The 25,012-nt window shown below is 40.1% G+C and overlaps 1 protein-coding gene across 1 annotated transcript; it reads right to left on the bottom strand.

Moving 5' to 3' along the window:
* Positions 1-4,553: 4,553 nt before the first annotated feature.
* On the bottom strand, positions 4,554-22,675 carry PPP1CC (protein phosphatase 1 catalytic subunit gamma). The gene is made up of 8 exons (XM_069557870.1): positions 22,318-22,675; positions 11,940-12,071; positions 10,980-11,210; positions 8,349-8,453; positions 7,174-7,397; positions 6,831-6,965; positions 5,820-5,880; positions 4,554-4,944 (listed from the first exon to the last, which is right to left on the bottom strand). The coding sequence occupies exons 1-8, from the start codon at positions 22,370-22,372 to the stop codon at positions 4,874-4,876; spliced, it is 1,014 nt and encodes a 337-aa protein (XP_069413971.1). The 5' UTR covers positions 22,373-22,675; the 3' UTR covers positions 4,554-4,873.
* Positions 22,676-25,012: the final 2,337 nt, after the last annotated feature.

Consider the following 25,012-nt stretch of genomic DNA (forward strand, 5'->3'; position numbering starts at 1 on the left):
CCACAATGCAACACTAAGAAATGAAAGGCAGCTAAATCACTCTGAAAGCCGTAACTTGTTTCTGACTCTCTACCCAAAGCCTACTTAGCTAATCAGACGTTAGACACAGCATCACAAAGTTGGAAAGCCTCTAACAGTAGCAGGTTATACTGACACCCTACCCATGCTTACAGGTCTGTAAGTAGAATGATAAGCCTCTGCTTCTAACAGGGCCTTTCTGATTTTATTCATTTTACATATGCCACCTTTGATGTTTTTTGTTTGAAGGGCTCCACCTGGCAAAAAAAAGTTTGAACAGCACTGTCAGGAATCGAAGCTTCCTGGAGTTGGAAGAGAATGCAGATCACCTTTCTTAACTCTCTATATAAATGAAATTGTGTTAACCTGAGCAAGATTATGGATTAAAAAAATAATCTTATCAAAATAAATCATGGTGACCAAAATGTGCACCCAATAAGCAATCTGCACTGCAGCAAAACTTAGGATCACTGGTTTTCTTTCTTCTCCTTAGTCCACCACCATTAGAAATACCCAATGGTCCTAGAACAGCAAAACAGACCTCAAGTCAATCTAAGCAAAGGTGGTGAGCAAAAAACCCAGTCAACCCCTGATCCACCACACTGGACCTGTGCATCTTACTTACACTGTACAGCCTCCCAACTGGGGAATCAAGTCTACGATCTGTTAGAATCAACTCCCCTACTCAGAAAGATTAAACCTAAACATAAGAAGGAAGATGCTGGTGTTTGTTGGTGAGACATAAAAACCTGGGAAGTAGCTTATTTTGGTAAATAAAAGGTATAGAATTTGTCTCCACTAAATGCTCATGGGGGGTGGGGTGGGGTGGGGTGTGAACAAGCACGTCTCCAGCAGATGGCATGTGAACTTCTGCCAACCTCAGCAAGAACATCCCTAATCCCACCCGCTCTCCTGCAGCACCTACCTAACTCACTAGGGTTTTGCTGGAAAGGTCAGGCAGCCAGTCTGTCCCAGAACATGACTGGTTACTGTTCTCTTGTTCATCAGCCCTGAACAACTGGTGTGTGGGCTGGTCATCCCTGGGAAACACGGTATTTGATAACGTGCTATTTGGGTGGCTAGGAGAAAAAAAGGAATGCATGTTTTTCATGTGGCTGCTTAGTAATTTTTCTATAATTACATCAAATACACATCTTTGCTAAATGATTATTAAAATTCAGTAGTTGGTTACAGTCAAATCACCACTAGAGAAGTGGTTGTTAGGGGCTTAAGGATGAATTTGAAATTTATGCCCTGAAAATCTAAGTTTTAAATTATTAGAATTGTCGAATTTTCCAAAGTAGATACTGGGCAGGACTGATACTCAGCAACATCATCTGCTTTACGGCTCCTACGGTCAGTATCTGGACGTCTGTTTAGTATTAAGCAGATGCTCACTTCTACCTGAAGCTGGTGGAAGTCGTTTGGCTGGTGCTACAACCAAATTGAGTGCTGTGCCCTAAAACAGTAAGATAAAGATTTTTAAAGCATTTACAAGATTGCTACACTGATTAATTTCCAATATTTTGCATGCCTTATAAATCTGTTAGCTCAAATATAAAGTTCATCCTTACCTAGGTAACAATCTATTTCCCTACATAATTATTGCTAAGTTTCTTAGTTATAATTTTTTAGTTACAGAAGTGCTTATAATTAACTGTTTTATTCTGGAACATATAATTCAAATAACTGGCCACACACATAATTCTCACAACTAAGATGCTTACCTGTACTTGAAATGACTCAAGTGTCTGCAATAAATCCAAATGCCATGCCTGTTTGGGTGATGGGAGCTAACTGCTGATCAAATGGGTAGCAGTCATCTTTCTGTTCACACAATCATAATCATATACTAATTTATGGATGCAGAAAATTTATGTAAATCAATTTCTTGGGTTGAGGCTGAAGGCACTGATAGTACACCTTCATTTTCACTCATCATAAATTCACATACTTAATCCAGCGAAGATGAACGAAAATTGGCTTTTGCCTCTGTTCATATTTTCCTTACATGACTTTAAAAAAAGAAATGAAGAACCACCCTTGTGGATTCAAACTAGCTGATGTGCAAAGCTGGCATATAGAACTTGAAACCTCTTTGATTTTTTTAAATGAGTTTAATTTTTTTTAAATTGTATTTATTTCTGGCTGTGCTGGGTTTTCGTTGCTGTGAGGATTTTTCTCTAGTTGCGGTGCCAGGGCTTCTCTTGTGACAGAGCATGGGCTCAAGGTGGACCAGCTTCAGTAGTTTTAGCGTGAGCTCAGTAGCTGTAGTTTCCAGGCTTAGTCGCTGGGAATGTGGGATCTTCCCAGACCAGGGATGGAACCCACGTCCCCTGCACTGGCAGCTAGGTTCCTTACCACTGAGCCCTAGGGGCCCCTTCTCTATTTTTGAAGGAGCCTTTAATATCTTCTATTGTAACCAGACATGAACAAAGCATTCTTTGCCCTCCACCAGTTTAATCTTCTCTTCTACTACATTCATGATATGATGATCTCTCTTATCTGGAGGGTCTCTTTCTGCCAAAATAAACCTTAACATTTTCCATGAAGCACCTCCCTACAACGGCTCTTTAGTTTTACTTGGGTACCAAGATGCCCACCTTGCTGTAGTTGTACTGGCTGATATACATCTTCACTCTCGCACAAACTTGAGTTTTCTTTCAACTTTTCATCATGGCTCCACGTTGGGAACCATAGGTTCTCTCCTTTCCCATCAGTCTAAATCCTGCGCCTTCATGAAGCAGCATTCATTTGCCCCCAGCTCCCCTGTCTCATACTCCACGTGTATATGTTACTTTTAAAGTCTCTAGTCTTAAATCGAGGGGCTTGAAAAACAAGACGATATGTTTGATGTGGGCAAGTAAAGTACAGAAGATAACTATCAGTAATTTCTGTGAATGAGTTCAAATAGTATTATGTTAACTATTTGGATATATATCATATCATGTATAATGTGTATCATGTTAAATAAGGATGGCAATACCTGTGTATCTGAATGGTTCTGTAATGGTGTCGTCATCTTGAGAGCTAAAATACTTCGTAATCACTTGAAACTAGAATGGAAAAATTACACTAATAACTGCAAGAACTTCATTTCCTAGTTACTTCTTTCATATCTGCTGAAAATATCTATCCTGCATGCAATCACTGCTCAGAAATGCTTAGCTAGCCATGGCTCAGTATCAGGTCTTAACAGGGGCTACACATAAAAGGCAGATACTTCTTAGAACTTAGCCAATTGAAATATTCAAACATAAGAAACAACCGGGATTAATTATAAGGTAACAAATAGTAAACATTTACTGAATACTGAGTCAGGCATTCTTCTGAACAGATCTCATTACTTCACTCAGTGATTCGCTATGAGAGAGATATTAGATATTGTCCGTTTTCATAGCTAGGGATACTGCATTTAAGTCACTCACTCAAATCACACAGCTAGGAGCCAGGACCTTGACTATGTATAAAGGCAGATGTTCCCTGAGCTGCACATAGTGATAAGGACAAATGAGAGAGTAAGGTTAGTGCAGACAGGGATCTACAAGGGAAAATATGAAGTTGTATCTTCACATATTAAGTTCAAGTTATTTGAGTCTCTCCTAAGATCTCATGTCCTAAAACCAAAGGTTGATTTTGTTCTCTACTTAACCAGTGCTGTGCTTCTTTTCAGAAGAATTTTGAGCTAGGAACTATACTCCACACTTTATAACCCAAGCCCAATGGGTTACAAATGGCTCAATTCTACAATCCTATAGGATTTTGAAATCCTGGAAGTGATAAAATTGATAATGTCCAAGGCACAGATTAAAGATTTATGAAACTGATACAACTTGTTGTTCATCTTCTTCTTCCGTTAGAGACCTGGGAGAATATCGTTAAGTAGAATAAGAAACTCTGAATTTGTCACAAATGTAGAGCAGGAAGGAGCGAGAAGCAGCTAGACGTCACGAGGTCACCCAGGAGCACACTGGGGGCACGGACACGGCCAATGCCCCAGGGCCAGGGCTTGCAGTACAAACTATGCTCTTTTCTCCCACAAGCAAATGCTGGTTCAAACAATCCCCACTAGGTGGTCCTCTTTCAGCTCCCTATGAGACAACCAGTTTTTGATAGAAGAATGTGCTTTTCAAATGACACACTCTCCATCCACTTTTAATGTACCAGAGAAATGAATATGCATTCAACACACTTGTGAAAAATGTAGGACACAACATTGTGTTTCATATGAATTAGGGAAGAGAGAAAAGAGCAAAGGTTTGTGTATAAAAACACTGGTGGTTGACTTAGAATAATTCAAAAAGTAGCTCTTGAATTTTATTGCCAAGTTCAAATAAACCCAGACAAAAAATATGGATACAGATGATGTCACACAACTCACCAAGTCCCACACCTCCCTAAATAGCTCAATCTCATCTCTCTACTTCAGAAACTTAGTTATATCCAATAAGAATTTGAAGAATGAGCATCCATATTACAATCCATCTTTGGAAAACAGACTATTTGAAGGAAGACAAATCCAAATTGAAACTGTGTGGTTTCCAGAGCAATTTATTCATTAAAATCTATTCAATATGCCATCAACAGTTCTCCTGTGTGTATTGTGCTGATAAATTGACACTGAGAGGATTTAACAAGTTCATCATTTAATAAGTCTGAATTAATTTTCACCACATGGTATTGTACACGGTCATCTGTTGAAACAGATTTCTTTTTAACAGATCTTAGTTTAAAAAAGTCATATACTGTGAGTTCTGTATAAACTGGTGGATAGTAAGTTAGTTCCTTTGTTTTGACTTATAAGCCTCAACTTCATCGCAGAATAAAGAATGTAGGCCAAAGAATGCATAATCGGTCACTCGTATAGAACAGTATTGTTTCTATAATTTGAAGCTTTCTGAATGGACGGGTTCAGGCCTGATGTAACTGTAAAAAGATTACTTAATGAATAGACTATATGGAAATCATACAAAATGTAATTAACTTTAATTATTAATAGCTTAAACAGCACTATGTTACTAACTGCTATTCAAACTCAAAAACCTGTTTTTGAATCCCCATAAAGGTGACAGGTGTACACAACCATGCCACCTTGTACTTACTTAGGGGAGTGTCAATATATATTTCAACAGAAACTTTGGCTTCAGGAAAAAAGTCACAAACATTTAAAATAATGGCTTTAATCGTCATTTTAAGTATACCGTAGGGGAAAGTGTGCTTTAATTAAATATACATACCAGTGATGCTGGCAAAGTTGAAAGTTACTCCTAATGTTGATAGCTATAAAAACTAGTTTGTACATAAGACAATGAAAAAAAAAAGCAATCCCTTTGAAACAAAAAAGTTCACAGTGGTTTGTATCCAACAGTATGCATTTTATGACAATAACATGTACAGATTGAGCACCCTAGGGCTCTCTTTATATCCTAAAGAAAATGAGCATTTACATTATTTATGGGCTGTACTGAATTAAAAAAAGATCAGTTGTACACTCACCCCTTAGACAGGGGACACTGTCCTGAGTGTACAGCTTTAACACCATTAATGTTGTCTGTAAAAGGAACAGGGAACTAAACAAAACATTTTTCCTTGGGAGTGGAGAATCTTTCATTTGCTGTTATAACCAGCAAATACCATTCATTAAGTCAAAAATGGAAAGGGGAGCCCCACAAACACTATTTGAGCAAGCTGACCAATACACATTACAGTTTTAAAAATGAAGGTTATGTACTATATGTTACAAGTCCCAACTAGGCAGTATCAAAATGACATCTATTTCTTTGCTTGCTTTGTGATCATACCCCTTGGAGGTGTGACGGGTCTTGTGGCATTCGGCTTCTTTTTCTCCGCAGGCTTTAAAATCTGCAAAGATTCAAGACAGTGTATTTTAGGAAATACACTTAACCTCAAGTCTTACATTTCACTCAAATCTTTTGTTCAGAAAGTTTGTTTAAAATTGACCCAACAACTCTGAAAGCTCCACTGGCATACTAACACAAACCAAGCTGACAAACATTTTGGTAATAAATACTCTTATAAACCGCTATGATATATGATCTGGACAAACTGTTTCGCCTCTGGATAAAATGACAGTTTTTTGAAGTCACATCTTTAGGTATCCCTTCTGACCCAGGGGATATAGTTCTTTAGAATAGTGTTTCTCAAACCCCTAGGGGATCATGTCATAATCTCTGGGGGTTGCAAGACCTGATAATTTAAAAATAAAAAAAGTCAAAAACACTTGTTTTAATTCAGTTAACTGATGACTTGACTTCAGTGGCTGTGTTTTTGTTTATGATTGGGTAAGCCTGAAGTCGTATAAGTTTAATCATAGTAATTGAATGAGAAAAAAACTGCAGACTTTATGTGTAAATGATTCTTTTGTGCCAAGTGACGGCCAAATGATGTCACGGTCAATCACTAGAGGTTTTTTAGAAACAGAGACATGGAGGGAGAACTGAGTCATCACGTGGCACACCTGGCGCACGGCAGCGAGGGCTACTTTCATGTGGTTTAATTTCAGCGGAACACGGTACTAACACTGTAGCTTTAGACTTAATGTCTCATGATTTTAATGTATTCAAATAATATGAAAAAAGTTAAATTCAATACTTGGGGCAAAAGTTCTATGATCATTTCATTCTTTTAAAAGGAATTCACTCATTACTGAACTAGGACAAACACCAATTAAGGGAAAATAATAATTTTTCAGTCTATTCCACATAAATGAATATAGGCAGAAATTAGCACTTTTAAAAAATCAATAAAATGCAGACATAATAAAAGGAAACAATGCTGAAAACATCCTCTACCTGAAAAGAACACATTAGTGTTTCGTCCACACTCATCATGGCACCTGCATTGTCAAACTCTCCACAATAATTGGGCGCAGAAAACAGAGTGACCAACTGCCTCTTTGCAAAAAATTCATATCCATCTTCAACCACCTTGGAGAGAAAATGTTTTCAATGTGAACGGGTGCAAACTTTAGGTGAGTAAAATCACTCTTCAGTTTCCCATTGAGCCTGATATCCTGTAGGTCATTTCCAGAGACATTTTGTATAAATAAGCAATACCTACCCACCAAAATCAACAAGGAGAATCTGTGCTCACACACATGCTCTTAAGTGTACATGTAAAATTCAAAATCAATACCTGATGGGCTCTACATATAAGATCCAAATCATGCTTATGGAGAAATTTTGCAACCACTTCTGCACCAAATGTGAAGGACACTCCTCTGTCATTTTCACCCCAGCCTAAGACATCTTTATCGGGGTCAGACCACAAAAGATCACAAAGAAGACCTTGATCTGGTACATCGGTTGGTCGCATAATTCGCCGAATCTGCTCCATAGATTGAAGATCTGGTGATAAACCTATTAAATGAGGGGGAAAAAACCAAAATGGAAGAAAACACAATTTTAAAAGGGAAGTCAGCACTTTAATATTTCCCTTTCTCTTCAGAGAGACTCAATCATGAACTCTTTGGTTATCTTTTCTTACCTATTAGCTTTTGTTAAAAAGGGACGGGGGGTGGGGGACACTGGAACTTGTTACATGCACTAATTTGTGGGGCAGTGTGGGCCCGAACAGGACAAGGAAAGTTACTTCAACATTCAGAGCACCCTAATGACCACTGTAGTGACCGGGCGTAGAAGATGCAGACACTCAGGTGATGAAGCTTTCTAAGAAACATGCACTGGCCAAGGACTGTAAAGTCAAACCAGCTCAGATATAACTGGCTCTCAATCTGACTTTAAAAATCACATGTCCAACTCTACCAAAACCAGTATATAAGTACCTAAGGAGGGCAAGGATAGTGGTTTTATTAAAATATAGTCGAGTTGGCTTTTTGATGGTTGTCTAACTTCTGACATAGATGAAAAGATATCCTCTTTGCCATTACTATTTTAATTACATCATATAAAGTACAATCACCAAGCAAAATAACTTTTAACATCTAAGTCAAGAGAAATTTCTGAAAGGAAAAGACCAAAAACAGTCCAAGGGAAAGTATATTCACATTTTCAGTATCCTATAGGGTCTATGGTATAGCACATTGTTTATTTTATATTCGAAAATACTTTCTACTCTAGTTTCAAGACTAACTGTTACAGAGCCTAGAAGTCTTTGTAACAAATCAACTGCATACTTTGGACTTGTATCCGGATGATCCTGGATGTGCCAGAGTGGACTCCTGGTTTAACACAGCAGTACAGGAGAGTCACCTCACAGAGGAAGTCATCCGAATGTTAATTCATCAATGTCAAAGTGTATACCCTTTAGAAGAATCCAAATCTACATGGAATTAAAATCAGCCCACATACCTCCATGACAGCAGAATATTTTCTCATCCACGATGGCTGCTATCGGTAAACAGTTAAAGCAGTCTGTGAAAGTTTTCCATAGTTTAATGTTATATCTTCTTTTACCTGTGGAAATTTTGGGATGGTTAAAAGAGAGACTGGTGTTCTGCAGATACATACCCTCAAGATAAGTCCTCCAAGGCAATATTCAAAAACTATGCTTTTATTAAAAAAGAGAGAATTAGATATATATAATATTTAAGAGATGTATGATTTATAAGCAACAACTTAGTTTCATATGCACTATTTTAAAATAGTCTGAAAACAGAATTCCAGATATACTGATTAAGGATTATCATTAAGCCTCAACAATTATTTGATAGCACCAACTCTGTCTGCAATATAGTCTGTTCTGTCCACTCTCAAACCATAGGTGGGTTCCATTTCCAAAGGCGACCAAGAAACAACTCACAACTCACTCTGTCGGCTTCTTCATCAAAAATTAAGATTCTTCCTCCTGTTGCCTGAGCATCTTATTAACTTAGTCCCGGGCTGCTGCTTTCTTTCCTCTGTACATTTCCCCGCTAAGGCCACCTCAGACCGCCAGGAGCATCTGGCTCCAGAAAGATTCCTGGATAACTGCCAAGGCCTCTTCAAGCTTCCAAATCCTCAGATTCTGAGCCAGAACCCCTAATGCAGTTTCCTATTACCACAGACCAGACAGCTCTGGCATCAGAAAAGTGTAACACACATTCACATTTTATCCAGCAACAGATACCTCAGCTTTTCCAGGACTACAGTCACAACATGGGCAGGGGGAATGGAGGAAATGGTAGCACAGAGTGCCTGCTACACTTAGGAAAAAAGTACCACGTTCAGCAGTGGCTTTAAAATCCCTTCATGGAAAAATAAAATAAAATAAAATAAAATAAAATAAAATAAAATAAAATCCCTTCATGGAAACCTACATTTGAATAAAAAATTCCAATACAGTACAATTTTAACAAAATTATCAATGTTTTCTTACGTTGGTAAACCATCCACTGAAAGCCACCTATGTCAGGATACTTTCAGGCCCATAGACTGGGTGGCAAACTATACCTCCCTGATGGGAGAGGGGAAAGCTGCAGTACAAGGTCATTCATTACATGAGTCTTGAAGACAAAGAGTCAAAATTGATACTATTCAATGCTGACCTTCTCAATGATTAAGGCTTCTAATAAAAAAGAAGCCAAAAGTGATGTAGCCAACACACTAGGAAGTATATCACAACAAAGAGATTGTGTGAATTTGAACTTTATCAAATAAAACCTCAGAATATTGGCTAACCGCTATATAAAAAGGAAACTGTTCTAAACAGTAGTACCTGTAATGAATTCCTAAAACACAATGTTATAAAATTCTCTGCCTCTCATTTCATTACCTAAATAGTGACTGCCTTACTAGCACTTCTCTGACTCGTTGTCAATATCAAATATCTTTCTCGCCCACTTCATTCTTTTTTTTTAAATTTTACTGAAGTAGAGTCGATTTTCTCCCGCCTCATCTTATGAACTGGGTGTTGGACTACACACATACATACAGTCAAGGGAGAGGCTGTGAGTACGAGGACTACGTTTATTATGAAGGTAACCTTTCTAGCAGTGTACTTCTAACAAAGAAACTAGATGAACACATCCAAGTGAAACTGACACGGAGTACACCACACCTTGCGAGACTATAGGTTATGATTATAGTCTAGGGTACGGCCACAGAGACAAAACCAGTCTTGTAATTATACTGCCAAGTGCTAGTAATTCAAATTCCTTAACCACTCCCACTCACAGAAATGATGAATACAAAAGGAAGATGGAGATAAGGATTTTAAAAAATTCTTTAATTTATAATTACTTAAATAGCATCAATAAAAACTCCACTGAAACTGATTATTTTCAAGGCTTTAGGAATCCTGTTCCTGTCAATTATCAACTCAAAGTGCACCTTCAAAATGGGTCAAACAATGCATAAATTATTCAAATATTTTTAATTAGCTTCCCCTTGCTGCCCTGTTTTCTCCTTTCAGCACACAATTTCAGATAGTGAGTACTGTTTTTCTTGTGTGGGTGTGCCAAAGGAAAAAGAACTATATTACAAATTACGAAAGTTATTTGTACATTCCAAGTTTCCATTTATATGCAACATCTAGAAAAAGCAAACCTATAGAGACAGAAAGTAGCTTAGTGCTTACACATGACTGTGGTGATGCTTGTGTCATTCTATCAATTTAATTCACTCAACTGTACACTTACAATGGATGAAATTTTATCTCAATAAAGTTATCAAAAACAAAGCTATCTATTTGGACAGGTTCTCAGAGTTGTACTAAAAATTATCTGCAACTATTCACAATTACCTTAAAAGAAATCACCACTGTTATCTCTATTTCCTAATCTAATCATCACATCATACAAGAATCCAGGGCATTATCATACTGTAACGAATGTTAATTTTTTTTAACACAAGAAAGAAGCCAGGACAAAAACTAGTCAACGAAATAGTAAGCACGAAAAATGGCAACACTACATCTAAACTCTCACAAATCCTCACAGAAACATGTTCAGTTTATGACCATCTATCTCAATGTAAGAAAATCTTCCTGTAGAAAGTACTTACATTCATCATAAAATCCATAAATTCTATTGATGCTGGCACATTCGTGGTTTCCTCTGAGAAGAAAAAAATTCTCGGGATATTTGATTTTGTAAGCCAACAAGAGGCAGATAGTCTCCAGTGATTGTTTTCCCCTGTCCACATAGTCCCCAAGAAACAGGTAATTGCTTTCTGGCGGGAAACCACCATACTCAAAAAGTCGAAGCAAATCATAGTATTGCCCATGGATATCACCTAGAAGCAAGAATTTTATTATACAGTGTCTTCATTTGTATAGTTCAAACCACCCACATAACTAATTTCCACTGTTGTGTAGTATTTATTTAGTCCAACAGAGCTTAGTGAAAATTTTAAGTGTATATCAGAATCACACACAAAACTCAAGTAATTAATAATTTATTTTGCAGAGCAGATTATTAATGGTTAGGCAGGCCTTCGTGCCAAGTAACACGGTTTCCCTTTCAGGCTGGCTGATCAGTATCAGATGTCCAACAGCTCCGTCTCTAGGGACCGTGCCAGCAGAAGTGATGCACTCTTAACAAGCCCTGACCCCACGTGAACAAAGGTAAACACACACACACACACACACACACTACACCCACCAACACATCTGGCTTTCTATGTCTCCCTGCTAGATACTGCCAGAGAATGTTCCTTTGCTTTAAGCTTATACATAGGTTCAGGCCTTTTCCTAGCTCTCCTTTCTGTTTCCGTTCCTTTCTTCTGCAATGTTTGTATTTCTTTAGCAAAATAATTTTAAGAAATTTTGAAGCACATCTAAGTAAACTCGGTCCATTAGAGGTATTTATTCTAAAGCTACAATTATATAATGTAATTCTAGGTTATTCATAAACAGTACATAATTCTACTGGCTAACATAATATCATCTATACACCATCTACATATACCATTGACTCAGTCAATTAATCACATAACCAAAGGAAACAGTGCACCGAAACTTACCACATATCTTGAGTGGTGCTTCAAGTTCTAGCAGGATAGGCTGACTGAGAAAGATCTCTCGGGACTTTAAGCACAGTCCTCTGATTTCATTCTCCTGTAGCTGGACATTCTTACCAGGCTTGGACCCTCTCACTGTAGGGGGAGAAAAACCCCAATTTAGTCAAGTGAAGTCAAAGTAAGATTTCATATAAAAATTAAACATATATGAAAAGGCACAAGCTTTAAATAAAGAGGAGACAAGAACATAGGCTTTTAGGCGTAATCTTCAGGACACTTGTAACAACTGGCCTTGTTCACCTGCACCCCACTCACCAGATCAGCTCTTTTTGCCTCCCATCATCTTCTCTTCTCCAGCCTTATAAATGAATCAGTATTTGTAGAGCAGGAGGTCTTAGAGACTGTCATGTTACTCAGTCAGTTCTAACAAGTCCTTGTTTTAAAATATGAGATTGGAAATGCTCAGGATCTCTCCCTCTCAATCAGTGTTTTTCAGAGGACCACAGGTCTCTCCCCATGATCCAAGATCTATCTTGTGAAAAAAAATTTACTGTGCTGTTTTTCATTAAAACACCATGTATGCTTGTTGTGGGTATTTTGCTATGCAACCTCCTAGGCCTGAATTTGTGAATACACTCATGTCTATACAGGGCAAAGGATGTCAGCGTTTGCTGTGAGAATAGTTTCCTAGAACTGGAACAGGTAAAACTTGAGAAAAAGGAGGAAGAGATCAGGGCACAGCACACATCACATCAGAAGACTCGAGTTCTACTCACTATCAAAGTGAAGCACAAGATTTCCTCTGGCCTTATAATAATTCATTTATCAGCAGGTAGGTAGCAGTAAGAAATGAAATTCTGTTTTGACTCTAGTTGCAACAGATTAGACAGTTATTAAGCATATAACAAACAGCACTGCACTGCCTGTTATTTAGTCGTCAAGCCGTGCCCAAACCTTGTGCAAGCCCATGGCCTGCAGCCTGCCAGGTTCCTTCCTCTGTCCATGGGATTTTCCAGAATACTTGAGTGGGCTGCCATTTCCTTTTCCAGGGTAATAAATAACAAGGAGCACTGCATTACTAAATTTACCTTAATCTTACAGTTATGAAGTGGCTGCTCTTGCTGCTCAGTCTCTAAGTCGTGTCTGACTCTTAGCAACCCCACAGACTGCAGCCCTCCTCTGTCCATGGGATTCTCCAGGCAAGAATACTGGAGTGGGTGGCCATGCCCTTCTCCAGGGGATCTTCCCAACCCAGGCATCAAACCTGGGTCTCCTGTATCGCAGGTAGATTCTTTACCATCTGAGTCACCAGGGAGGCACCAGGGAAGCCCCTTATGAAGTGCCAGGGTCTGGTTAAATATGGGGACTGATTACCATCAGATTCCAATCAAAATTTTAACACTTGTTTTGTACAAAGGATTCATGAAAGGAGCCATTCTCTGAACTAGAACTGAAGCAAAAACACAGAACCAGACTAAGTACAGAACTAAGCCTACATCTTTCTACCATTAAACCCAATATAAAGTGATAAGCAGATTAAATCAATGTTGTTAATTTAAACTTTATCAGTTTTGAAGGCTTTATATTCAAATTCAAAATCATCTAGCCTAATGATAAACAAGAGCAATATGGTTAACTGGTTTTTATCTAGCTTTGTTCTGTAAATATCTAAGTAACATTACAGAGTAATAAAAATTGCAAGTTAAAAAAATCCTGGTATCTGCCGAGATTTTTTTTTTTCTATTAAAAAGGGCTGTGCCCAAATTTGAAAAATACTGTCTTAGGGGAAGCCCTCTTTCAGCCTGAATAGCCACTGAAATGAAATTCTCTGAGGAAAGAAGCTGAGCAGAAATGGAAGGGTGTTATTTTTTTTCAATGAAAGACAGTAAATAAGGAAGGATGACAAGGGGAAAGAGTTAAACTCTTAGAGGGTACAGTGAAAAGAAAATGCTGAGTGCATTGGACTGGCAACTAGAAACCAAGTTTCTGTATTGGTTTTATAGTCTTGAGCAAACCACCTCTTTGGACTCCAAAACATGTAACTGAACTAAGTGACCACCAGTCTCATGCTCATCAAATATTAAGAAACAAGAATCGACTAAAGGGAAAGCACAGTAAGAATAATCTTTGAGGGACTACACTAAATGGACACATACACAATACAACAGCAACTGGGTTGTTTGTGAAACAAAACCGACTTTTTTCCAGAACCAAAGTAATTTTTTCTTTCAGACACACACAGGAGAGAACTCAAGAAACCCTCACAGTGGAAAGATCGTGGGATCGTTGCTTTATTGGCCAGAAAACCCCAATCATTAGTGATTTTACCACAAGTCAGCCAGAAGGTTGGGCATACTGCCCAACAGGAAACTTTATTTTTGGCTAGGGGACTCCTAAACACTTCTGGTTTCAAAGGGAACCTTTTTCAGCAGAGGCCCACACTTGTAAGGGAACAGCCCACTCTAGGTCTTTTAGAAGACTTATACCTATAGGGAACACAAGCCATACTTTTAATATGAATGCTATCAGATTAAATCGGTGCTGCTAATACACATTTTACTCGTTTGGAGACTTCCAACTACAACCTTTAGACATAGTTCATGATAATTTTAGTTTTCTTAATATGACTGTCCCTGAAGTATCAGAGCACAGAGATTAGTAAAGAACAATACTAACAATTTTTTAAAATTTATTTTTAATTGGATAACTGCCTTACAACGTTGTGCTAATTTCTGCTGTATAATACTGCGACTCAGCAATAGGTATACACTTATCTCCTCACACCCTCCCATCTTCATCCCACCCCTCTAAGTCATCACACAGTACCTGGCAGAGCTCCATGCAACACTAACAATTATAAAAAGTGTCCCTAATGTGGACTGAGGATTAAATAGTTTTTCCAGAACAAATCAGGATTCAGTTTATGTCTGAACAGTGCTCATTAAAAACACAGTCACAAAGCTTCTTAAATTCCCAACAATTAGCTCAAGAAATAAAACTATATAAACAGAAACTCCATCAAAACCATCTACTAACTGGCAAATACCTGCTCATCTTCCGAGACTGCTTAGATACCACCTCACACTGGAAAACCCCTCTTAGCGATCGTCTCTCCCCTTAACAAGCCGGCTTTATGCTTTCTGAAATGCTCTCCCAACACCGTCCAGCACACACACTGTATTATAATTGCCAGTTCACCTCTATCTATTCATCCTGGTAGAATGTAAACCTCAGGACCACAGCACTAGCCCTGCAGTGTACATGCCCATAGCCAAGGCAGTAGGTACTCAAAATCTGTTGCATGAATGAAAGTCTGAATAAATCTTCGTTCATTTGTGGCATGACAATTAGCATGCACCCCAGACTATACACTGATTAGCCAAAAAAAAAAAAGAACAAAAACCATGTCTGTGTTTTCAAATTACAAAGCAACAGTATCATTCTTATAGGCTTTACTATAGTATTTTTCTAGTTGTGAAAACTTAGGATTACTCTTTAAAATTTATCTAACAGAAAATAAAGATTTCAAAATGGGTTTTGGCAGTCTAGGTGAATACAGCAGGCATTTCTTAGAGATGGTCTATTAGCTGACAGGATAAGCAATCTACTTCACTATTTTCAGGGTCCACCATACAGAATCATGTACTAGTCATAGCTAACACCTAGGGAGCACTTCCCATGTGCTGGGTTGCTGCACTAGGAGGCTTTATTTACAGTGCCATTCAATACAACAATCCCATGAAGTCAGACACTGTCACTTCTCTGTGTTACAGGCTGGAAGAGGCTCAGTGACTTGGTCCAAGGTCATAAAGCCTGTAAGGAGGACACCAGGCCCCAGCTGACTCTAGCTCTTAAGTGGTGCTTCCACCAGACCACTCTCCCATTTAAGAATTTGTTCTTCGTCTTGAAAATATGTTTAAAAAATATGGCATTAACTTAGAAACTTAGTAAGAAAACAAATGAAAGCAAGTAAACAGCACACAACTGTTTTTTGCCATTTTGTAAGTTCATAAGCAATAACAAAGACAAAAAAGTTAAAAAAAAAAAAAAAAAAGAATTTGTTTTCATTATACTTCTAAACCAAAAGAAATTTTATAGAACAAACTACTAAACCTCTATACAGTCATTGGTGCTTAAGAAAAATTTGATGAGTATAAAAATCATAAGGCATCCTTACACACAGGAAGCATTAAAAATTAATGCAATCTACTTGTTAAGACTATCAATATTCATTTTTACCATGCTTTACGCAAATATTCAACAAAATAGCTGCTGGGCCCCTACTACCTGCCACAACCGGTGATAGATGCTGGACATCCTCTTCTGGCAACAGGCGAGACAAGAACTTTGTCCCTTTTCTTGAGAGGTTTACATTCTAGTACAGGATTCAGAAGATAAGACAAACTAGGCAACTGCAGATTATTATACATTCTGCACCGAGAACTACCCCTCTATAAAAATTGTAAAACTAAACGTTTATCTTAGGGACAACATCTTCAACACCATTAAAAAGACAAAGGCTTGCATATCTATTTTATCGCTATTAGCTACGAAGAAAAAATGCAAACAGTACAGTGCTGCTCAATACACATCAGTCACTCTGCACTTCAGGGCTGCCCAGGTGGCTCAGCGGTAAAGAATACACCTGCCAAGCAGGAAACACAGGAGACTTGGGTTCGACCCCTGGATTGGGAAGATCCCCTGGAGAAGGAAATGGCCATCCATTCCAGTACCCTTGCCTGGTAAATCCCATGGACTGAGGAGCCTGGCAGGCTACAGTCCACGGGGTCACAAACAGTCAGCTAGGACTCAGTGATTAAGCAGCAGCAGCAGCAACACTGCCCACTTCAGCCCTCACTGTGCTGTGGAGGACGGAAGAGACGTAAACAAGAGAGCCCCAAGGTGGGAAGCTCATGAGTTGTCTCCTAATGATATCTTCCTAAGTAGCAGTTCAAACTGCATGTATGAAGTTACTTCAACAATTGCCAATGAGATCCAAAATATTCCAAAAGAATTTCATTTTCCAGGCAGAATGTTTCTAGGAAGTCCAGGTGCTATATACTGTAAGGAAATAAAATCAGCAGGCACAGCGGACATATATAGATTAGTGACTGGTACATTAAAATGGTCCTTAGGTCTTAGGCACGTGACTTTTTTTTTTTTTTTTTTTTTTGCAGCACTTCAAGGCTTGCAGATCTTAGTTTCCTGACCAGGGATTGCCCTCGACAGAGACAGCTTGGAGTCCTAACTAGTGGATGGCCAGGGAATTCCCAAATGTCAACTTTTGAGTAAAAGCTTTTATCTGGCTAAAACGGCAGATTCAGAAAACTGCATTAGGGCTGTTACCAGCAAAGACTGTTCTGTTCTACCTTATATCATCATTTATTTATCTGGCAAATCACTCACATGAGCACATGATAAAAACTCCTATGCAATTTTATACTAAACAAACTGATAAAAACTTGAAATAACTTAAGACTACTTTGGGATTGGAGAAGGAAATGGCAACTCACTCCAGTGTTCTTGCCTGGAGAATCCCAGGGACTGGGGAGCCTGATGGGCTGCCGTCTATGGGGTCGCACAGAGTCGGACACGACTGAAGTGACTTAGCAACAATAACAACTTTGGGATTACTTATGAGGGATAAGCATGTATTCCTCTTGCCCCTTAATTGTTGAAAGAAGGTCACAGAAAAGGAATAGCATACCCACCAAAAAGCCTCAGCTCAATTATAATCAAGTTTTAAAATCTAAAATTGGCACAACCAGTATAAAAATAAGTCAACAGAGATTTTGCTAATAAGAAAATCCTATTAAAAGGTGGTAATCTTAACAATATGCCACATCATATTTATTCTAGTGACAATAACCTCACAACATTTGACAAATTTAGGAAAATAAAATCTCAAACCAAAACAAACAAAAAACACTGAGTATCTAACATCAAAACTTTCCCACAAACAACTGAGGTCTTTGCTACAAAAACTGTAAGCCACAAAAAAGTTAATCAAGAACCATTCAGTTTCACTGCAAAGTCACCAGCAGGAAGACATCCACTTTTTGGCCATTTTAATTTCTAAGCCGCCCTCTCCCACCTTGACTTTGCTAACTGCTGGTGTGATACTTTGGGCATTTAAAGGTGACATCAATTTTCTCAAGGCATATATACAATCAGGATGTAGCTGCAAAACACTGTCTATTGCTGTCAATGAAGAACCTGGAGTTTTCTACACCTAGAGTGAAGACAATTCATTGAAAAATCTTTAACTCTCTACAGTCTAACCACCTACGCTTGATTAGACTTGACATCTGACCCTACATTTGTACTGAGTGGCATTTTCATAAGCCTTAATATTAGTAACAGACAATCTCCTCTAGATGAGGGATGCCAGTAAGCCGAGGGGCGGGGGCGGTGAAATTGGAGATTGCAGATAAAACATCAAGACCATTAAGTAAATCATCTATTCTTACATGCTTTGGATACAGTGGTCTGATCCTAGAACATACAAAATTTGCCCCAGAATTCTGTACATTGTTCTTGAATTAAGACTTTTCAGTTTCCTCATTTACACAGCGATTCCTATCAGGGTATTATCTCCTTCACATTCCAGTGTTCAAGGTCTACTAACACCCTTGAGAGTAAATTGAGTGAAGTGACCAAGTCTGCATATCATCTCCCTGCTTCAATATCAGTAACCCTCACCTACTCAGGCAGACTGAATGGCAATGGCACATGCCTGCAGTTTCACAGATACAGAACAATCTCACCAACCTCTACGGTGGATGTGCCATTAATGCATGGTGCAGCCTGGCATCCACTCCCCCAGCTTGGAGGAGGAAAGCCTGCCTGCTCCCGCAGTTTACATTCCCTCAAGCATCACAGAGTGACACACCCCATCCTGTTAGATTTCACTGCTTCCTCCTGCTACGGTCAGGCGAGAGGGCAGTGGGCACAGAGAGCAGCCCTTCCCCAGCTGCAGTTTAGGACTGGTGCAAGCTGCAGATCACAGCTCTAAGACCTTTCTCTTCTTACCTGTAGGACAGAATGCAGCATACAGTTGACATGTGGGAGGGGAGAGGGAGGTCCTCACAATACAGGCTTCTTGGAAGTTGAGGGTATTAGTAACACACAACTTTACGATTACTGTCTTTATCAACAAAATGCCCTATGATCATTAATCCCAAGAAAGGCGTCTAATTGTTAAAATGATCTGATGTGTAAACTCATTAAGAAAGATTATTTTTGTTTTCCTTGGTCAGCATTTTGAGAATTTTTTTCTTGTGTCATTATGTTTGTCCTTTATTATCTTCAGGACCAGGGACCACTGTCTTTTTTTTTTAACATTACAATACAAACATGTTTCATTTCACATCAAAAAACTAAACACAGGGATTACTTTTACAAATTAGAGGATTATATTCATAGGGCCAGGACAGAAGTCACATTTAAATCACTAATGCAAATCAAGCAATTGTGCAGAGCCTGACACAGTCCTGCAGTTTGACAACCACCATTCTCAGAGGTGAGATGCTTCTCTCAAAGCAGGACTCGAAATTACAACTGTCTGCTTTGCAAGAAAACCACTAGCCATCAATCATTCTCTGTATGAGATCATTTACAAAGCTAATCTGACTCTAATCTCATTTTTCTCCAACACAGTAGGACTACCAGACAAATCAGCAGCTGGTTTATTCTCTAAATCCAAAGTTTTACCATGCATTTAAGCAAGTGAACATCAATAACACACAAGAGTGACAATCTCAAGGTTTTATCACTTGCAAGGCAGACCTTCCTGGGTGGGTGGCAGAATGTTGCCTCCTTAAAGAAAATCTGAAAGTTTAGAGTAGCAAATAACTGCAAAGCTGTAGTGACTAAAACCTAAAGCAAGACGTTTCATTAGATAAGACTTCACTTTTGAATGGTCTTTTTAGTACTATCACTGAGCTACTTCTCAACTAGCTTGTATAGTCCTCCACCTTAGACAATTCTGAAAATGTAAAAAATTCTAAAAAGGTCATAAAACTCACATTCCCTCCATCTTCAGATATACTTAAATCTTAATGAAAATTTTTAGAGGAAAAACTTTGCGAGGCATTAAAAAAAAAATCACAAAACTTATCAACATCTTCTACCCTGGAAAGATATACATATATATCTTCAATAGATCATTTTCAATAGTTTCTCTGCCAATCTAACATTGACGAGAAAAAAAAAAAAACAACGTTAAGAATGTTGAGCAGCTAGTTTATTCCCGAGGACTGAAAATGCACTGCTTTACTAATTTCAATGAAAAAAAATGAAATGTTAAAAAAACCTGGTTTTCCAGCACAACATAACATGTATAGAAACTATTAAGAAATAATGACTGATCTCACTGTAAATGATCCAGGTTAATCAACGCAAATTCCTTAGCACAATTTAAAAAATAAGATTAAAATTAACAAGATGTTATATGAATATAAAAGTTATGGGCAACCCCACAATTAAGACCTAACTAATCTTAAAATTCTGTTTCTAATCCACAGCTTCCATTTTTTCCAGCTTTCTCAAAGAAATAAAGCCACACATGTCCCTGCATAGACATGCAGAATTTACAATTTTTGAATGAAAAAAATTTAAGTTCTTTTCCTACAGCAAATTGTTTTAATCCGTTTCTGACCCACTGCTGTCTCACATAAACCAAAGAACTATATCAACTAATATTAAAAGTGTGATTCTTCTAATAAACGGCAGATACTGAATGAACAACAAGGTTTTCATCCACAAATGGCAGTGACATTTCAGGGGCTCATTTAACGAGTTTTTCTTTTGAGACACTATAAAAGGAAAAAACCTTAACAGAGATTAAGAAAAGATGAAGTTTCATTCTCATGACTTAAAAGATCTGTAAATTCTAACATCAGAGCTGTCCAACTGTTTACGCTCGACTCCATCTCTGAGCATTTACAGTCCAACAATATTTTAGAATATAAAGGCAAAAATGCAGTTAAAACTCAGCCAAATCTACATTATCCAACACTCAAGAAAAGGATCTGAATTCTTTCAAAGTTAGGAACTAGACGTTATTAATAATAGATGTGCTCTAGAATTCAGGGGTGGTGGGTGATTTTATTTCAGTGTCTCTCCTTAAAATCCGAACTTCATCCCTCTCCCATCCCACATCAATAGAAATCAATCGCAAGACACCTCAGGAGTTTTAGGTCAGTCAAAACTGAAGATTTATTTTAACCTTTGCTCAACCACTGGACACCTTCCTTCACACATAGGGTGACTTGAATGACGTTGAATTCCTGGCTGCCTGGGTTTGAAACTTGACTGTCACTAACTGGTTAAGTGACTACACTTCTCTGGGTCTTAGTCAGGAAAAAAAGGCATCTACCTGGTGTATTACATGAAATCTGTGTAAAGAGCTCCAAAAAATGCCTTACACACAGTAAGCGCTTTAGAAGCATGGCTAATATGATTTTTGCGACACACGCAAAGTACTGGAGACAACTCATTAGAAAAGACCCTGATGCTGGGAAAGACTGAAAGCAGGAGAAGCGGACGAGATGGTTGGGTTGGATGGTATCACCGGCTCAACGGACATGAGTTTAAGCAAGCTCCGGGAGATAGTGAAGGACAGGGAAACCTGGCACGCTGAAGTCCATAGGATCGAAAAGTCGGATGCGACTAAAAGACAGCAAAATGCAGTCAGTGAACGCAAAGCGCTTAACAGAGCTTGGCACATTGGAAAGATCCTAACGAAACTGTCATCACTGCCGGTTTCACGATTCAGAGGCAGGTTCAGAAAAGAGCGCGGAGACTTCCCCGGGATAAAGACAACTTAAAAAGAATATCTGGGAGGGTAGAAGAAGACAGGTTCCAACATCTCTCTGAGAATGAACGTTCGTTACCGAGTAACAAGTAACTGGGCCCCCGACCCCAAGCCTCACAAAAAAATAAAAATAAGCAGGCTAGGAAAGAAGCCCTCAAGCTTGGTGAAATCCATATCCGCATCTTATTGCTTTCCAAAAGATTGAGAACCACGAAGTTCGGAAAGAGCAGTCCAGTAGGTTGGACTGGGGCCCCCAATATTCTCCAAAGATTGGTCCGGAGTGCCGGGCGCACGGGGGTACGTACCGGAAACGTGGGGGTGGGGAGCGGAGTTTTCAAATTTCACGGCCAGGAGAAAGGCTGCACCCTCAAGCAATGAATGAGCGGAGCCAGGAGGGTCCGCAGGTTGGGCCAAGCGCGGAACGCCGGGCAACCTCCCTCCCGCGGCAGTCCCCGGCCCGCGGGCGAACTCGCGGGGCTCACTCGTCTCGGCGCAGCAAGCCCAACAGGCCTCCCAAATCCCCCTCCCCCGCGAGTCTCCGGAGCCGCCCGCCGCCCCCTTCACCTTCCAGCAGCCGTTGGATGATGCTGTCGATGTTGAGTTTATCTATATCCGCCATCGCCTTCCCACCGCCGACCTTCCCGCAGCGGCGCCGCCGCCGGCTCGCGCCCGGGATTCACACCTCCTTTCCCACGCCACGGGCACAGAGATGGTGGTGGTGGCGGCGGTGGCAGAAGCCGCGGTGGGTTCCCCCCAACCGCCCCGCTCCCTGCTTCCTCCTTCTCTCCCCACTGGAACCACGAGAAGAACAAAATGGCCGCCGACTCCTTAGCCAGCCTCGGGCGGCGCACGAATGCGCGCGGGGGAGTGCAGCGGTCCGGCCGGGACTTCTTTGTGGGCCATAGGGCACCCGGGAGGGGGCGGGGCCAGGGAGATTGAAGGAGGCGGGGCCAGAACGCGGGAATGGGAAGAGACGGTTGAGCGTAAATGCGCTCGCGCGCGGAATCCTTCCGCCAAACGGGCCGAGCAAATAGGCCCCCTGGCGGGAGCGTGAGTTGCAAAGTTGAACGCGGGAGTTGGGGATGGGGGAGAAGATGCATCTGTGCACTCGAGGGTTGCGGGCTCCGCAGGACACTGTTCACTGCGGCCAAGTGTTTGCAGACCTGGCCATGTGAAAAGCCCACGGAGGGAATTTGGGTGTCCTGGAATTTCCCCTTAAGATAAATCTGTGGTAGAGGTGAACAGTGAAATAGGTTGACTCTTTTTGGCTTCAAATTTGCTAGAATTTAGGGGGGAGGGAAAGATACATTTGATGGTTAATTTAAAAAGTCCTCTCCCAGATAAATAAAAATGTTAGGTTATTCTTTCTGAGTGGTGGAAATATGGGTATTTGTATGCACATTTTTGTGCACTCTGTAACTTACATTTGGGGAAAAAAATTCTTTTTAATCTACCCTCAAAAAAATTTCATCATCTCTCTCTGGATTATCTTTCTTGAACTCGCGAAGTTATATAATCATCGGAACGGTTTACCCTGATTCCGGCCAGAGCGAAGATGAGCGAGCGTGTGCAGCAGATAAAGGAGAATTTGCAGGTTTGCAGTCGGGTCCCCACTTCTGCAGATACCCCTGAAAACTTTGGTCAATTTCCCTCGGCTTCTCAGTCTCCACATATAATCTCTCTCCAGGAGATCCCTCCAAAATGTGCCACCTCCGGGGGCTGCGTGTCGTCTTAGCTGGGTTTGAAAGTGCAGTTACACTCAGCAAACGCATCTGCTCTTTTGGATCCTGACCTTTTCATTTAACTGCTTTTTTCCTGCAGCGCTTTACAGTTTGCAAAGCCGTTTCCCTCCCGCCAGAGAAATTAATTTTGTCTCTCAAGGCACACAAAATGCACGAATTCCCAGCCCGAAATATCGAGATCATTGTGCCACCCTGGCATCCGGTCTCAAAACCGGTGTTCCCCCCGGGGCCCAAAAGTGGTGGGGCCCAGGCTCCTTCCACATGGACCCGAGGCCTCCCTGCGGCTGGCTTGGAGGCGTTAAGGTTCAGAGATCCCCCCTGCTTGGCGCAGTTGCTCACTCAGCTTTCCCCAGCCACCAACTTACCCTCCCGTGCTGTAACTCTGTTCGCAAGAAGACAAACAAGTGTCAGCCCAGGGCACAGAGCCCAGTTGGCGACGTTCGAAGTTGATGCACAGCACCGTTGTGAACAGCTGGCTGTCAAAGTCATGGTAGCTCTCCCCAGAGTCCATGAGACTCTGGGCTCCTCCAAGGCACATCATCGGAATGGCAATTAAAGCAGGAATATGAAAGACAGCGATTCATTCAGCAGACAAACATTTATGGAGCACCTCCTCTGGGCCAGGCATTGTTCCGGGGGAGAATCAGGGGTGAACAAGAAAGACAAGGCTTTTCTCATGGAGAGTCATCTAGTAAGCCAGACAGACAAAAAACAAAAATACAAATAAAACATATCATCTTCTGATGCATGCTAGAGGAGAAAAACGAAACAAAAAACTGCACTCCTTTTCTTTGTATGTGTCAAAAAATTATCTCTGAATCCCCAAGACAATCCTAGGAATTATGTGCTATTCCTATCACACCCATTTTACAGATGAAGTGAGACACAGAGAGGCTAGGTTGTTTGCTTAAGGTCACACAGCTAGTAAGTTTCAGAGCTAGAGCTGGAACTCGGCACAGTCAGAAACCAAAGCCCTTGTTCATATTTAATAAATTCCCACTGCAAATCCCCAGAACCTAGTGCAACACTGGCGCACACCAGGTACATAAATGTGGGACTCAATGGAATGATCTGAAAGAGTCTCTATGGACGATGAGTGCCATAAAATTTCCATAGACAAAGTAGCAGGTGTGTTCACATCTGCTGACATCATCAGGGCTGGAGGAAAACTTCTGACTGGACTGGGACATGGGGAGGGCCTCTGTCTCCATACCATTCTCTGCCAGGCAACTCCCCTCCAGAGTCCATAATTGCTAAAACATGTCTAAGAGGCCTGAAGGGCTCCCAGAAAACAGCAAATAACTCTGGAAGGAGAGAACAGATCCCCTTATTGGCTTTTTTCCTGCCACTATCAACACTCAGGGCTAGCAGACAAACAACTGCCAGAAAGGCTACTGTTCCAATTGGTAGAGTGTCTCCTCCCTCCTGTAGTTTGCCTATAGTGAGGAGCATGGATTAAAATATACTTTTGAAGGGATTTCCCTGGTGGTCCAGTGGTTAAGACTCTTGAGGATCCA

Source organism: Ovis canadensis, chromosome 17 (assembly GCF_042477335.2).
Source record: "Ovis canadensis isolate MfBH-ARS-UI-01 breed Bighorn chromosome 17, ARS-UI_OviCan_v2, whole genome shotgun sequence".
NCBI classification, from domain to species: domain Eukaryota; kingdom Metazoa; phylum Chordata; class Mammalia; order Artiodactyla; family Bovidae; genus Ovis; species Ovis canadensis.